The 16925-nt window shown below is 37.3% G+C and overlaps 1 protein-coding gene and 1 pseudogene across 5 annotated transcripts in view; both read right to left on the bottom strand.

Moving 5' to 3' along the window:
• LOC309612663 (large ribosomal subunit protein uL22 pseudogene) overlaps positions 1 to 16925 on the bottom strand; it is an 83779-nt pseudogene that overhangs the window by 18924 nt on the left and 47930 nt on the right. The window lies entirely within an intron of this gene.
• The window catches only part of VKORC1L1 (vitamin K epoxide reductase complex subunit 1 like 1), a 60157-nt gene that overhangs the window by 26717 nt on the left and 16515 nt on the right, over positions 1 to 16925 (bottom strand). Inside the window, exon 2 of one of the 4 annotated variants that reach the window (XM_082358682.1) lies at positions 1 to 16925. This exon is cut by the window's left edge and continues 12627 nt beyond it. The exons of the other annotated variants lie outside the window; for them this stretch is intronic. Within the exon in view, the coding sequence (XP_082214808.1) occupies positions 16841 to 16925 (85 nt within the window). The 3' untranslated portion in view covers positions 1 to 16840. 4 annotated transcript variants of the gene reach the window in all.

Here is a 16925-nt window from a genome sequence, read left to right as displayed (position 1 = left end):
GCTAAATGAATATGGACTATGTTATTAAACAATGTTAATATCTTGTGGGGTCACAGATATGTAGAATTAAATGACAGTAACAACATAAAAGGTAGGATTGTGGTAGATGAAGCATAAATATTCCAAGGTCCATGCACTGACTGAGAAGTGATAAAACTATTAATTTACACTAGACCTCAATAATCCAAGGATGCATGGTATAATCTGTAGGGTAGTGACTAAAAGGATATTAATGAATGTATATGAATAAGATAACACAGTGGGGAAATGGAATAATAAAATGTTTGATTAATCCAAGAGAAGACAAGAAAGAAAAATAAACACAACTGGTGGGAGAAATAGAAATTGTTAGATGTTATTTTTAAATTCAAATATATCAGTAATTAAACTGACCACGTAAAAAGTCTGTTAACATACCTACTAAGAATATCACTACCAACAGTTGTGGGTTTTAGCTAACACTGTTTAAAGGGAATTTATAACCATAACTGCATGCATTAGTGATATAATTATTAATTTCAGAAAGTTAGAAAAATAACAGCAAATTAAACCTCCCCAGAGTGGAGGAAACTAATAAATGTAAGATAAGTAGTCAATGAAATAGGAAGCAAGTATAATGGCACAAACCAAAGATTAATAAAAGGGATCAATGCCTATAAAGGCCCATCTTTAATTAAAAAAAGAGGAAAACAGTTTCAGGAATGAGAAAGGGTAAGCCACTTATAGAAACTACTTAACTTTCATCTTTCAGATCCCAGCTTTTGACACTTGACCAGGGAAGCGCCTCCCCACCCCTCTTGTCAGCTTCCTAGGTTTTATACTCTCATACAACCAAGCTCCTTTCCTGGAGAGCTTTTATCTCAGATTCTGTACATACACTGATGTGCTAATTACTGTGTTGCTGTACTAGTCTATGCTCCATACTCCATGAGGAGACGGATCACTCACTACTGACTACCCAAGGTCTAGCACAGTGTACAGCATGCCATAGGGTAGGCACTCAACACCCATTTCCACAAATACTGAAAGCCCACCATGTGCTTGGTACTGTTTTAGGTGCTCAGAATACAATAAGCAAAACAGACAAAATTCTATGTCCTCATGGAGTTTACATTCTCATGGAAGGAGAGACAAGCAAACAAGTAAAATATATACTATGCCAGATGGGGATAAACAGAAACAAAGTCGAGATGAGTTTAGGGCTGAAAGAACTGCAATTTAAACTTCACATTTAAATTGTGAAGTCAGGGGGGGTCAGGGAAAGCCTCCCTGAGGTGAAAAAGCAAACCATGCCCACCTGGCAGGTTTGAAGAACAGTCAGGAAGTATGGATGGAACAGAGTGAGCAAATGAAAGAAGGTAATAGGAGATAAAGTAAAAAAAAAAAAAAAAAAAAAAAAAAACCAGGGCAAGGGTCACAGAAGATCATGTAGGGTGTTTAGGCCATTATTATGACTTTGACTCTTACTCTGAATGAAACAGGAAGCTAATTTGCGGGTTTAGCCACTGTTTATATTTTTAAAGGATCACTCTGACTGCTGTATTTAAAACAGTCTACGAGGGAGAAAGGTGGAAATAAGGAGTCCACTTATGAGATTACTGCAATAATCCCAGAAAGAGATTATGGTGGCAGATGACGGCAGTGGAGATGACGGCAAAAAACGGTTATTCCCAGGATAAATTTTGAAGGTATAGCCACCAGGACTTGCTCACAGACTGGTTGTGCAGTGTGAGACAACGAAAATGGTCTAAGATGATACGAGGATTTTGACTTGAGCTGCTAGGAAGCTGGTTATTTTGAGATGTGAAAGAGAAGACTTTAGGGAAATGATAAGAGAGAGAATCCAGTTCTAGAAACATCAAGTTTGAATTGTCTTTTATATATCCAAGTAGAGATGTCAGGTAGGCAATTGGATTTATGAGTTTATAGTTTAAGAAATTTGGGAGTTGTCAGCATATAGGTGGTATTCAAAGTCATGAGACTGAAATGACATCACCAAGTAACTTTTGACATAAATGAATCAATTCATCAATCAATGACTAATAAACATGACTATTAGTCATCAGAGCTGTCAAGGATGAAAAAGTGGTGGTTAACTTGGGAACCAGGGCTTCCGTTGGAGTGAAAAAAACTATGCTATTTGTTTTGGTTTTTAAAGAATCTTTCTTTGCCTTCAGATATTCTCAAATACCACCTTCAAGGAAAAAACTGCATAGCCGACATTAAGGCAAGGCAAGTTTCTTCTTATGTGTTCTCCAAAGTTGGTAGATTTCCCCTTAACTGGCACCATGTTATCTGCACTCTGTATATACCTTGAAATGGATGCTGTACATGTCTTATCAAATCCTGGCTGCAAAAAGTACCCTTTGTGGGGAGTGTTTGAAGATCACCCCAAACATTCATCTGTGGATTTTAATTTGAAATCAACTTGGACCATCAGAAATCTATGCTTTTGGACAATATTGTCTCTATGTAAAGTTGCTTGCAGTGAGTTTCATGTTGGCATTATGTCTTGGTAATTCCTAAAGGAAACAGTCATATGAATGAACTCCTTTACAACTGACCCTTGAATAACACAGGTTTGAACTACATAGGTCCACTTATATGCAGATATTTTTCAATAAATACCTATAGTACTACATGATCTGAGATTGGTTGAATCCGAGGATGTGGAACCATGAATACGGAGAGAGCCGACTGTGGGCCTTGAGCATCTGTGGATTTTAGTATCCACAGCAGGTCCTGGAGCCAATCCCCTGTGGATACCGAGGGAATACCTGTACTTTGTTTCCTATAGGAATGCTGCTGAAAACACTGTCTACATGTCTCTGTGTCCTTTATGTGAAACCCTGCAAGACATTTCTTATATAGTTAATAGGGAAAAAACTGCCTCCCCTGATGAGTTACAGGCAATGTTTTGTTTTGGTTTTTTTAGACAAGACTGCCATGAAGTATATAATGTATGGTCCCATTTATATGATATTCTAGAACAAGCAAAACTATAGTAGAAAAAAATCCCCACACCAATGGTTATCTCTGGAACGTTGGGGGGTAAGGGGGGGATTGACTGGCCAGAGAAATGATGAAACTTTCCAGGGTTATGGTAATGCTCTACATCAAGATTTCTCGAAAGTGGCATTACAGACACAGAACTGTAACTAGACTCTACCCACTAGGTGTCAGCACTACCCCATCCTTACCCTGCCCAGCTTGGACAACCAAAAATAGCTCCAGACATTGTCAAATGTCCCCTTGGAGGCAAAACTGCCCCTAAATGAATACAATCGCCCTATATCTTGACAGAGTTTTGGCTTACATAGGTGCATGATTTGGTAAAACTCAGAGAACATACACTTGTAATCTGTGTATTGCATTGTATGTGTATTTTAGCTCAAAAGAAAACAGACTGTAAACAAACAATAAACTCTAGTTAATGATATGTATGCTGACGTTTTTAGGAGAAAGTTTTTAGTGATAGTTGGATAGAGGTATAGATACCTGTATAGGCATGTAATAATGCAAGTATAGTAAAATGTTAAAGGTAGAATCTACGTGGTGGGTATAGAGGCACTCTATAAAATTCTTTAAACTTTTCTGTATGCTTGAAATTTTTCATAACAAAATGTTGGGTTACTCTTACACATTTCATCACACATTCTCATCCATTACATAAATCAGAAGATACCCAGTGGTGCTAGTTCAGAAACATGGGGGTAAGTATGCACTGAAAAGTGTCAGCTGTAAGCACTGTGATCTTGGAAAGAGCCACAAGTAACACCACACAGTGGTTCTTTTCTTGATGGCTTCTTGGGGAAGAAACAATACTGTACAGCTGCACCATCACTAATAAGTTACATTTGCAAATTCACATCTCACAAACATTTAAGAACAGCTCAAATCTACTTTAAATGTTCTGAAATTCCAGTTAAAACAGTAGATGCCTGCACATTTTTTCACAAAAGCACTGTCAAATATTTGAAAATTAAAGTATAATAATGACTAAATATAAGTATGGCATTTCTTATTGTTTCTAATAAGATATTCTTTTACCTTAATATTATCTTATTATGGAATTATATCTCAATAGTGTGTAATGTGCTCTGTTATGTCATGTAATAGGTATCAAATAAATCCTTTTAAAAGATGCAGTGAAACTGATTATTTCCTATAGATTTAAGTACCAGTGCACATAAAGCACTACTCTATTGGTAGTCCACTGCCATTGAAAGCATGGATCGCACACCAGGGATGGTCTATGAACTATTTGTTATAGATCCATGATGAGATCAGTTCAGAAACTGAAACTAAGCACTTGGAAGCTTTTACAGACATTTGACATTGCCATGACATTAAAGCACATGATTAGTGGATTTGTCTTGTTGAAGAGCATACAGATAGATCCAAGTGTTATCAAACTTATCAATTCAATAGTGAATTGCATCTGGCATGACGTGCTAGTGAGGCATCGTAGAACAAAGTTACATGTAATATTTTAAGGTTATTTTGTCAACTACCTAAAGGTGTATAAAAATCTGAGAAAAAACACAGGTTTGGGGCTTCCCCGGTGGTGCAGTGGTTAAGAATCCACCTGCCAATGCAGGGGACACGGGTTCGAGCCCTGGGCCGGGAAGATCCCACATACCGCGGAGCAACTAAGCCCGTGCGCCACAGCTACTGAGCCTGCGCTCTAGAGCCCGCAAGCCACAACTACTGAGCCCACGTGCCACAACTACTGAAGCCCGCAGGCCTAGAGCCCATGCTCCGCAACAAGAGAAGCCACCGCAATGAGAAGCCCCCGCACCGCAACGAAGAGTAGCCCCCGCTCGCCACAACTGGAGAAAATCCACACACAGCAATGAAGACCCAACACAGCCAAAAATAAATAAATTAATTAATTAAAAAAACAAAAACAAAAAAACCCACAGGTTTACTCATTTTTAATAACTAGTTAATTTTATAGACATTTTAATCTTAATCATGCCTGCTTTTTAATTTATAATTTAATATCATTAGCTAAATGAGAGAAGTGAAATTTATATTATTTTTAACCAAATTTACATGGGGACAAACAAGCTTCAGTGGATTTTTCAGCGTTGTTTTAGTGGAAAAGACACACTTTTTCTGAATGCACCAGCAGTAATAAACCAAATAAGGGTAAAGGAAGGGATTCCAAACAGAGGAAGACCAAAGAGGCCTTCTTTCATTCAGGAGTATGATCCCTTGTATACTGAGTTCAGTTTTGTAGCCATAATTGATGGTGAAGTGCTAACATCAGTGTGTTAACTGCAGAGATATACTAGTTAATGGAGCAACAAAAACATCAAAATTTAAGGAGCATTCACTTACAAAATGTACACAAAAATAAGCTCACAGACAAAAGAATTTTTTGAAAGAAAGAGCACTGAATTAAAAAGGCTAACGGAAGCAGATATTCAGTATTTCATCAATAAATGTTGGTTTTACAGGCTTCCTATCCTTGCACTTTGGATTGCAAGACTAAAGTGCTAAATACAATTGTTAAGAGACAAGTGAACAAGTACATCAAAGATATTTGCTTGGAAATACTGGGTCAATCTGCACTTTCCAATGATAGCACAGCTCACCACATTTAGAAACTAATGACATGGAAGACCAACTTTCAAAGTATTTTTCATTGCCCCTTGACAAGCACACAGATATTGCTATTTGAACATGATGGTGATATGGAGGAAGAACACTTGTTCTCAGTTTTATAGCCAACAAACACAATCCGCTCTGGAAAACTATAAAGAATTACATCATCAACAAAGGTTGTCTGGAGTTTTGTAGAGAAGAATGTTCTGATGGCACAGCTGCAAAGACAAGAAAACATTCTGGAGAAATTCCCCAGATTAAGAAGGAGCACCAGAAAGTAAATCAACACAGTGCTTCTTTTGTTGACAAAGTCTTGGTACAAAAAAAGTCAGTTGAACTAAACAGCATGTTTAGTGTCACAATAAAAATCATCAAAATGTTAATACTAAAGCATTAAGTTAGAGATCATTCTCATTATTATATAATAATAAAGAAGTATCTTATAAATGACTGCTAATGAATTAAATGTTAAAACAATGTCAATGTTAAAACAATGGTTTTTTTAAAATTTATTTTTATTTTTATTTTTTTAATAAGTATTTTAATTAATTAATTAATTAATTAATTTTATTTTTGGCTGTGTTGGGTCTTCGTTTCTGTGCGAGGGCTTTCTCTAGTTGTGGCAAGTGGAGGCCACTCTTCATCGCGGTGCGCGGGCCTCTCACTATCGTGGCTTCTCCCGTTGCGGAGCACAGGCTCCAGACGTGCACGCTCAGTAGTTGTGGCTCACGGGCCCAGTTGCTCCGCGGCATGTGGGATCTTCCCAGACCAGGGCTCGAACCCGTGTCCCCTGCATTGGCAGGCAGATTCTCAACCACTGCGCCACCAGGGAAGCCCAAAACAATGGTTTTAAGGGGGTAAACTGGAATTACAGAACACACTCTTAGTGTTTCTACAAGACAAAAAACAGGCTGCTTCCAACTTTAAAAGATGTAAATTGGATAACCAATTTGTCTAATATCTTCAGTACTTTTTTTTTTTAACAAATTAGATTTTTTTTTTAAAGATCAAATTTATAGAGAGAATGTTTTGCTTATCTCTTTTAAATTTTATTTATTTATTTATTTATGGCTGTGTTGGGTCTTAGTTTCTGCGCGAGGGCTTTCTGTAGCTGCGGCAAGTGGGGGCCACTCTTCATCGCGGTGCGCGGGTCTCTCACCATCGCGGCCTATCCCGCTGCGGAGCACAGGCTCCAGACGCGCAGGCTCAGTAATTGCGGCTCACGGGCCCAGCCGCTCCGCAGCACGTGGGATCTTCCGGGACCAGGGCTCGAGCCCGCGTCCCCTGCACCGGCAGGCGGATTTCCGACCACTGCGCCACCAGGGAAGCCCCTCTTCAATACTTTTAACAACCTTAAGACTTTCTCACAAGGAAGAAATGACGCGTGCTTTTCAGTGACGGGTAAGATTAAAGGGAAAAACAAAAACTGGAAACTTGAAAGAACAGTTTCTGCAGATTACCACCGTACATCTTATAAATGTCATAGACCATTTTGAAATTTAATTTTCCAGCCAAATGAGATTCACAGATAGTAAATGTAATAGAACTAAACCCATTTCTTTCATTTAAAGATAATATAACTATTCACTATATAAACTGTTGGAATTGGCTACTGTTCAATGGTAAAGGATACATTTGAGACTACAGCACCACTTTTTTTGAATAAAATTCTAAATGAATATACTGAGCTTGAGGAAATTGCTTTTAGTATCTCTTCTTCCAATCCCATCAGCATAACTCGTAAAGATAGTTTCTCTACTTGAGTATTACTAAATCAAAGCACAGCAACAGTTTAGTTATGTTATTACCTGAAAGTAGTGCTGTCTTCCACCCAACCTACGTAAGTTAACAAGCAAGAAGTGAGCCTGTCACATCAAAACTTTAAATAGTGATAAAACAGTGTTTGTTCAAGTGTGTTAGGTGTTTAGAACACCTAATTGCTATTGCATAACTTTATTTAGTTACAATCACAAAATTACATTAAGAATATATCCAAGAAATTCACCCTAGTAATTGACTATACATACATAGTGGTTTTTTTTAGTTTTTGTAACTCTTTGTATTCTACGGTTATTTTACTGATTATATTAATCAGTAAAATGTAATTTTGTGAGATGACTAAACTACTTGAGCTTGTATTTAGCATGTCTGTTGTTTTCACCTATTTGTTAATAATTCATTTTATAAATATACCCGTCCATAATGGACTGGAAATTTCACTCTTCCTTCATCACAGTTTGAGAAACACTGGGCTAGCCTCAAACAGTGAATCCAAACTTGTATCCTGAGTTTGTGTCAACAGAGTAAATTCATGTAAATCCTGAACACATCTTTATTGAGATTTTGTGAAGTAAACCTAAATTTTTAAGTATCTAGAAATTTGACGGGTCTAGGAAAACATCTTAACCAGTTGTTGGTATTTATATGCAGAGTACTCATGGCCCCCAGGTAGCGGAGGAGTTAACAGGCCTCACATATTGCTTGCTTGTTTTCACAGTAAATAATAAAAGCTCAGACTAGAGCACATTTTCATATTTAATCCAGTGTCCTATCCATTGAAACTGTTGTCTCTGATAGGAAAAAACAAAAAACAAGGAATATTCCCTTAAGAACAAAACTTATCTAGTTTAGAGTTTAACAAACTGAAGAAAATTGTCTTTCGAAATATCAAAGTGTTCTGATTTTAATGTCAGACCCCCTGAAGTTTAAGTATATTTCAACTTGAAAACCAATTAAACACCTGGTTTGGAGATCTGCAGATCATTAGCCAGCTAGTATTGATGAGAATATTAGACCTTTCCACCACGATTAAAATAAAAAACAAAAAACAAAACCAGTAGTATTCACAGTGGCATATTTGGCAGTCACCAAAACTGAACACTAGGAGGTCTACTGTGGTCATTCTGTAATGTTAAAGCAAATCTAAGCCATTCTTTCAAGACAGTAATCAGTGTTGGGAAAGAGGATGCCAGAGGTCATCAGAAATACTGCTACCATGAATAGTTTTCAGGTATGAGGAAAAACATTTTAAACTTCCATTTTAACTTGAGGTTTTAGTAATTAATTTCACATTAAATATGAAAAGTAATGAGGATTCTAGCAGTTATATGCACAAAACTGAGTTTGATTGTCAAGCACTTTGTTGCTCAGTCCCATTTTCCTCCAAATCACCCTATCGAGTCAATACATTACTGTCATTTTCTACCCCTACATGAGGACTCACACTACTAGGAAAAAAAAAAAAACCTTAAGCATTACTTTGTAATTTTTTTACTCATCCCAGGTTCAAGTCTATTACTCCAAAATGCAATCTCAAATCTCCTTCACTCTGCATAAACCTCTCCTGGCCTCTCTCAGTAGAAAATGGAAACCAAGAATTATGGATCTGCCTCACCATCTGGTACACCACCACCACCACCACCACCACCCTTCTGTCTAATGCCAGACAAAGGTGATGGACTCCTTGAGAACAGAACTCTTATTCACCTCGGGGTCCCCAGGGTCAAATTCCAAAGTGTATGTAAAGAAAAGGAATAACTCCAACTCTTTCAAGTTCTGAATATGTGGTCTTCTCAAAAATAGGTAGTTTGTATTCAAACTTTCTTTGATCACTTGTTTCTTTGATCCAGTTCTCTACCTTTGGAGGTCTCAAAAAATAGCTCAAAAAGTAGGTGTTTTCTAGAATACTCCCACATGGAAATATTTGCAAATAAGAACTCTTGAGCCTAAATTTCTACTACTAAAAATCTTGTGATACCACATTTAAATTGTGCTGAGGCGGTTGAAGTAAAGGAAAAAATGACAAAACTAATCAACAAATGGACACTCCATTTTCTTTTATTTCCCATTGAAGTTTAAATTCCCTAGAGCTGACAAAAAGATATAAAAAACTGAGTCTCAAAAAGCTGGTATAAATTGAGGAGAAAATAATAAAATGCAGAGTACTTAATGTTTTAAAAGAATTTGAGGGGCTTCCCTGGTGGCGTAGTGGTTAAGAATCCACCTGCCAATGCAGGGGACACGGGTTCGAGCCCTGGTCTGGGAAGATCCCACATGCTGCAGAGCACCTAAGCCCACACGCCACTACTACTGAGCCTGCGCTCTAGAGCCTGCGAGCCACAACTACTGAGCCTGCGTGCCTACAGCCCGTGCTCCACAAGAGAAGCCACCGCAATGAGAAGCCCGCACAGCACAATGAAGAGTAGCCCCCACTCAATGCAACTAGAGAAAGCCCGTGTGCAGCAACAAAGACCCAACACAGCCAAAAGTAAATAAATAAATTAATTAAAAGAATTTGAGAGAATTCTGCCTATGTAAATCATCACAAAGTGGGAATAATCTAAGATGAGGAAAGATTTCACAGAGATGTAAAGATTTTCCAAGATGAAAAACATGATTTGCCAAATTTGAAGTAACAATAGAAGCAGTGAATGGCAGATGAAATATTACCAAGTGAAAATCAGTGACATAATAAAATAAATGGATAAATTATCCCACAACTCTAATCAAAAAGACAAAATAGATCAATAAAATGAAAGAAAAAAAGTCAGAATTATACAGATCAACCTTACCAATAATAAGAGTTGTAGAAAGAAAAACAGTATTTATTCTTCTACAAATTTATTGAGCATTTAGTATACTATAGCCAGGCACTGAGGAGACAACAGTGAACAAGACAGACATGGAAAAGTTCACATTCTAGAACAAATGAGGCTGAAGCAACAACCAAAGAAATGAAAACTCTACTGCTGAAGAAGAGAGAAAGGAAGAAAAGAAGGAAGGAGGGAAGGAAGGAGAAGGAAAAATGTCCACATTTTGTCTTCTAGCTAAATTTAATACAAAGACATTCTGGTAGAATTTCAAACTTCAAAGATAAAGTATCCTATAAGCATTCAGAGTGGAAGTCAAGTTACCTACAATTAAAAAAAGAAATCTGATTGGCAATGTTTAACTAATATTACACGTGGACAAGGATGAGGTTAAATTGGCACTCCTATATGCTATAGAGGGAACGTAAATTGGTAAAATTTTCTAGAGATAAATTTGACAATTCCACTTCCAGGAATATAGCCTAGAAAATAACCAAGGAGGTAAAGATTTACATAAAAGCGTACAAGAGTGCTCATCACAGCATTATTTAAAATGGCAAATTAAAAAACAACCTAGGACTTCCCTGGCAGTCCAGTAGTTAAGATTTGCGCTTCCAATGCAGGGGGCGCAGGTTCGACCTCTGGTTGGGGAACTAAGATCCCACATGCCGTGCACCACAGCCAAAAAAAAAAAAAAACTACATGGCAAACAATCTAGGATGAAACAAATCACATTTTGGCCATTCAGTGGAATACCATGCAGACATCAAAAGCTGTTTTCAAATATTTTATTACATGTCAAAATGCTTACAATTCAAAATTAAATGAAAACAAAGAGCACAGTCTCAACTTTGTTTCTTAAAAAAAGCACATATTTATGTGTATACGTAAACATTTGTATGAATATACATATTTACATGTACATATGTATACACATACATATGTATAGACAAAAATCAACTGGAAGGAAGTGCACTAAAAATGTTAATCGTGGTGACACTGGAGATATTTATCTTCTTTACTTTGCAAATTTTTAAAAAACCAGAATAAAATTTTCAAGACCATTTACACTCAATGTAATGACAGACCAATACGTCTGGGTTTAAGTCTACCATCTTGCTGTTTTCTATTTGTCCCATTTGTGCTTTGTTCCTTTTCTCCTCAATTCCTGCCTTCTTTCGGATTAATCGAGTATTTTTTAGGATTCTGTTATATCTCCCCAATTAGTTAACTAGCTATACTTCTGTTTAATTTTTCTAGTGGTTGCTCTAAGCTTTATATTATACGTATTTAACTTCTCATTCTACTTTCCTATGGTATATCTCTTCATGTATAATGTAAGAACTTTACAACTGTATGCTTCCATTTACCTCCCTCCCAACTTTTGTGCTGTTGTCAAATGTTTTACTTCTACGTGTTGTAAAACCTATAATATGTCATTATTTTTGTTTTAAAAACAGAGCATCTTTTTTTAGCTACTCTCTAATTCCAAAACATTTCCATCACCCCAAAAGAAACCCCTATACCTGTTGGCAGTCACTCTCAGTTCAATCGTCTTTTAAAAGGATTAAAAAATAAGAATAAATTTCTGTATATTTGCCCCCACATTTACCACTTCCAGTACTTTTTAATCCTTTGCAAAGATCCAGATGTCCATCTTAAATAATCTTCCTTCTGCCTGGAAAACTTCTTTTAACATTTCTTGTGTGGGTCTGCTGGCAACAAATGATTTTGGAATTATTAGCTTATTCAAAAAGTATTTTGCTCCCACTTCTGAAAGGCATTTTCCTAGGTAAGGAATACTAGGCTGTCAGTTTTGTGGGTTGTTTTTTTTTTAAGCACTTTAAAGATGTCTCTTCACCATCTTCTTCTTTTTTTATTTTTTTTAAATTTTATTTTTGGCTGTGTTGGGTCTTCGTTGCTGTGCTTTCTCTAGTTGTGGTCAGCAGGGGCTACTCTTGGTTGTGGTGCGCAGGCTTCTCATTGCAGTGGCGTCTCTTGTTGTGGAACACAGGCTCTAGACGTGCACGCTTCAGTAGTTGTGGCACGCCGGCTCAGCAGTTGTGGCTCTCGGGCTCTAGAGCTCAGGTTCAGTAGTTGTGGAGCACCGGCTTAGCTGCTCCGCAGCATGCGGGATCTTCCCGGACCAGAGATCGAACCCATGTCCCCTGCATTGGCAGGCAGATTCTTAACCATTTGCCACCAGTGAAGTCCCTCTTCACCATTTTCTGATCTGCTAAATTTCTGATAAAAAATCTGCCGACATTCTTATGTTTGTTACTCTGTACATAATGTGTGTGGTTTTTTTTTTCCTACCTGCTTTCGGGATTTTTCTCGTTATCACTGGCCGTCAGCAATTTGACTATGATGTTCCTTGGTGTGGTTTCTTTTATATTTATTTTCCTTGGAAATTTATTGAGCTTCTTGGGTCTGTGGATTTGTAGTTTTCATTAAATTTGGAAATTTCCGGTCATTATTTTTAAAAGTATTTTTTGTCCTCCCCTTTCCCTCTCCAAAAAGGGCTCAAATATATGTACATTAGACTGTTTTTTGTTCCTGACTTCTGTCCGTTATAGTCATTGGTGATCTATTAATTTTCCCAACATTTTTCTTCTTCTCATTTCAGACACTTTCTATTGTTACATAAGTTCACTGATCTGCTGTGCCTCATTGTTGTCAGTTCCATCAGAGTTATTTTTTCATTCCATTTCCATCTCTAAAAGCTACATTTAGGTCTTTTTAATATCTTCCATTTCTCTCCCCATTATGTTAATCATTTTCTCTACCTGCCTGAACATACAGAACATATATATATTTTTTAACATCTTTATTGGAGTATAATTGCTTTACAGTGGTGTGTCAGAACGTATTTATAACAGCTGCTTTAACATCCTTGTTTGTTAATTCCATCATCTCTGGGTCTATTTCTACTGATTGATTTTTCTGATTATAGGTCATATTTTCCTGGTTCTTTGCATGCCTGGTAATTTTTGATTGGCTTGTGAATTCTATGCTTTGGGTGCTGGATTTTGCTATATACCTTTAAATAGTGCCTGACTTTGTTCTGGTGTACAGTTAAGTTTCTTGGAATCAGTTGGATCCTCCAAGGCTTGCTTTTGTGCTTTATGAGAGTGAGTCCAGAGCAGCCTTTAATTTAGGGCTAATTTAGCCCTATTACCGAGGCAATACCTTTCTGATGCCCTGTGCATGCTCTGGCAAGTGAGAACTTAGACTCTTCCCAACCTGTGTGAGCTCCCACCTACCATTTTCCAGTGAAGTTATTTCTCTGGCCTCAGGGGGTTTCCTCTCATGCATGTGCAGATCAGTACTCAGCCAGACTCAAGGCGACACCTCTGCATATCTCTGGAGTTCTCTGTGCAACTTCCTCCTCTCTTGTCTGCCCCACAAATCACAGCTGCCTTCAAACTCCTGTCTCTGTCTTCTCAACTCAGTGAGACCACTGGGCTCTATTTGGGTTCCCCATTCCTGCTCTGCAGCCTGAAAACCACCTCCAGATAATAAACTGAGGCAACCATAGAGCTCAGGTTTGCTTCTCTTCTTTCAGTGATCACAGTTCCTCTGCTGCCTGTTATCCAATGTCTCTTAACTGTTATTTCTTACGTTGCCTAGTTTTCTAGTTGCTTAAGGTAGCAAGGTAAATGCAGTCCTTGTTATTCCCTCATTGCTGGACAGAATAACTTTTGTAAATCAACTAACGATTTTACAATTTCCTATCTAAAGCCTTTTTCTTAGTTCATTCAGCTCTACCTCTTTTTAAAAAAATATCTAACAATGCTAACTACTCCTTTTTTTTCTTAGAATCTGCTCCACTCTCAGTTTGACACTAAACTCTTTTAATTCTGCTTCTCTGATTATGATTTATTCTTGAATCCTCAAATACAGGCAAGTTTCCAAAGTTCTGTCCTTGCCACATTTTGTTCTCCATCTGTGCAGGATCTCACCATGTGTAATTTCAACAAGCCCCACAGTTTCCTTTATGACCTCTTTTGCTGCTGACTCTTAACACAACAGAAGCACCATATGTAACTGGCCTTGGACTTCTTCATTCATGAATAGAACACAAAGAAAAAAAAGGCAGAATACAAAATGTAAAATCTCAACTGTATCTTAAAATGTGAGTTGATTTATGTACATTTAGATGTATGTAACCATAAAAAAACCCAGGAGTTAATTCAATTAAATGTTAAGAATGATTATCTGTTTTATGAATACTTTTTATTTTATATATTTTTCTGTATTTTCTATACACACATATACACATAAACAATAAATTTATAATAAGAAGTTTATTTTCTAAATCCCCATGTCTAGCTCACAGCTCCTGCTATTTCATAGGCCAGCATCTCAAACCAAAATTTTCAAAAACCAGTCACATATCTTCCACCTAGAGCCTGCCTGTCCCCCTCTGTTCCATTTAATGGTACAAAGTCCTCCCATAAACTTCAAAGCCACTTCAACTTGTTCCTTTGTCTCCACATCAACCCCCACAGTCAACAATTCCAATGAAACAATGAGTTTCAATTCACAGGAAACAAGATTACAGCAGAAGGCTCTAGACTAATGATCTCAAGCAGTACTGAACAGCTAGGAGAATGAGAAACCCTCTTAAACAGGTCAGAGATAGAGGAGAAATCTGCAAAGAGGAAGCAATGCCCTTGGCAGAGAACCAGGCTGTGCCCGGGGTAAAGAACTAGATTTTGAGAAGACCAAAGTTGGACAATAAGCCCAGGGGAAAAACTACTGAGCAGACTGAGGGTCAAGAGACTGGGGACTTGATAAGCCTGCATTTTGGTTGGCACCTACAGATGAAAAAAGGAGAAACATGAGGTGAAATAAAGCTTCAAATGGCACGTTGGCGTAAAGTCGTTTTGCTGACAAAACTGGCATTAAATTTTGGTTAAGGTGAATAATACACAGTATCAACTTTTTACCATATAATTAGCCAGCTCTGAATAATAAGCTCATAACTTTTTATTTTAATGATCTTTTAAAAATAAGTAATAAATGAACAAGGTATAGAATTCAAAGGTCACAAAATAGGTTAAATGAACCTTGAGGACATTATGCTAAGTGAAATAAGCCAGTCACAAAAAGACAAGTACTGTGTGACTCTACTTTTATGAGGTATCTAGAGTAGTCAAAGTCATAGAAACAACAAAAGTAGAATGGTGATTGCTAGGGGTCAAGGTGAGGAGGAAATGAAGAGTTATTTAATGGGTATGAAAAGGTTCTGGAGACTGCTTGCACAAAAGACGTGAATATACTTAACAGTAAGTACTGAACTGCACACTTAAAATGGTTAAGATGGTAAATTTTATGTTATGTGGATTTTGCCACAATTAAAAATTTTTTAAATTTAAAAGTCACAAAACAGTATGCAGAGCAAGTATCTCCCACTTTGCCCCCAGCCACCCACTTCTCCTCAGAGAAAGCCAGCATTAATATGTTTTTCTATCCTTCTAGAGATATTCTATTTATATATGCTTGTATGTACATGCCTTAAAAGAAAATACCCAAATGGAAATGGTAGCATACTACATATAGTGTTCATGCACATTGGTCTTTTCATTTAATGCATCTTAGAAATATTTCTAAAGGAGTTCATATAGAACTGCCTTACTCCTTTTAAGAGCTACTACTAATTCATTGTATGACTATACCATTAGTTATTTTACCAGTTCCCCACTGATGGATAAATAGGTTTTGTCCAAAATTTTACTATTACAAACACAGCAGTTAATATGCTCATATTATTTAACCCCCATATATACAAATGTGTATGTGTGTGCTTACAAGCATAGAAGGGAATTGCTAAAACAAAGGTATATGCTTTATGACTATGTATATACACTTATTTTAAAATTGTTATTGAAGTATAGCATACATTCAGGAAAGTACACAAATCCTAGGTTTATAACTTGATGAATTTTCCCAATGTAAACACAACCGTGTAACCAGCACCCACATCAAGATACAGGACATTACAAGCCCCTCAAAGCCCTTCTTGTGTTCCCTTTCAGTGAACTCCATCAAGGGTAACACTACCCTGACTTCTAACACCACAGATTAATTTTGTCTGGTTTTGAACTTAGGTGTCTGGCTCTTCCACTCAATATTACGTTTGTGAGATTCATCTATACGGTGTATGAACTGTCATTCATTCTTTTTTTTTTTTGCTGTGTCACGCGGCATGTGGGATTTTAGTTCCCCGACCAGGGATCAAACCCGCGCCCCCTGCACTGGAAGCACGGAATCTTAACCACTGGACCGCCAGGGAAGTCCTGTAATCATTCATTCTTTCTCTCTGTAATATTCCATTGTGTAATACATCACAATTTATCCATATTACCCTTGAGGTACATGCATTCTTAATTTTAATGGATATCGTCTGCCCTCCATAGTTTACATCGAAATAGACAGTGATGAGGAGCCCAGGGGTGAGTTACTTTCTCTTCGGGACATTGAACGCCTTCATAAAAAGCCAAAGTCTGACAAGGAGACAAGACTAGCAACTGCAATGGCTGGAAAAACAGACCGAAAAGAATTTGTGAGGAGGAAAACCAAAATGAATCCATTTTCCAGTTCCACGAATAAGGAGAAGAAAAAACAGAAGAACTTCATGATGATGCGGTATAGTCATAACGTCTGGTCAAAAAATAAGCGTTCCTTCCGAGAAAAGCAGCTGGCGTTACGGGATGCTCT

The sequence above is a fragment of the Balaenoptera borealis genome (assembly GCF_965194805.1).
Source record: "Balaenoptera borealis genome assembly, chromosome: 16".
In the NCBI taxonomy this organism is placed as follows: domain Eukaryota; kingdom Metazoa; phylum Chordata; class Mammalia; order Artiodactyla; family Balaenopteridae; genus Balaenoptera; species Balaenoptera borealis.
The sequence above is the reverse complement of the archived record's forward strand: the minus strand, read 5'-3'. Positions and strand labels throughout refer to the sequence as shown.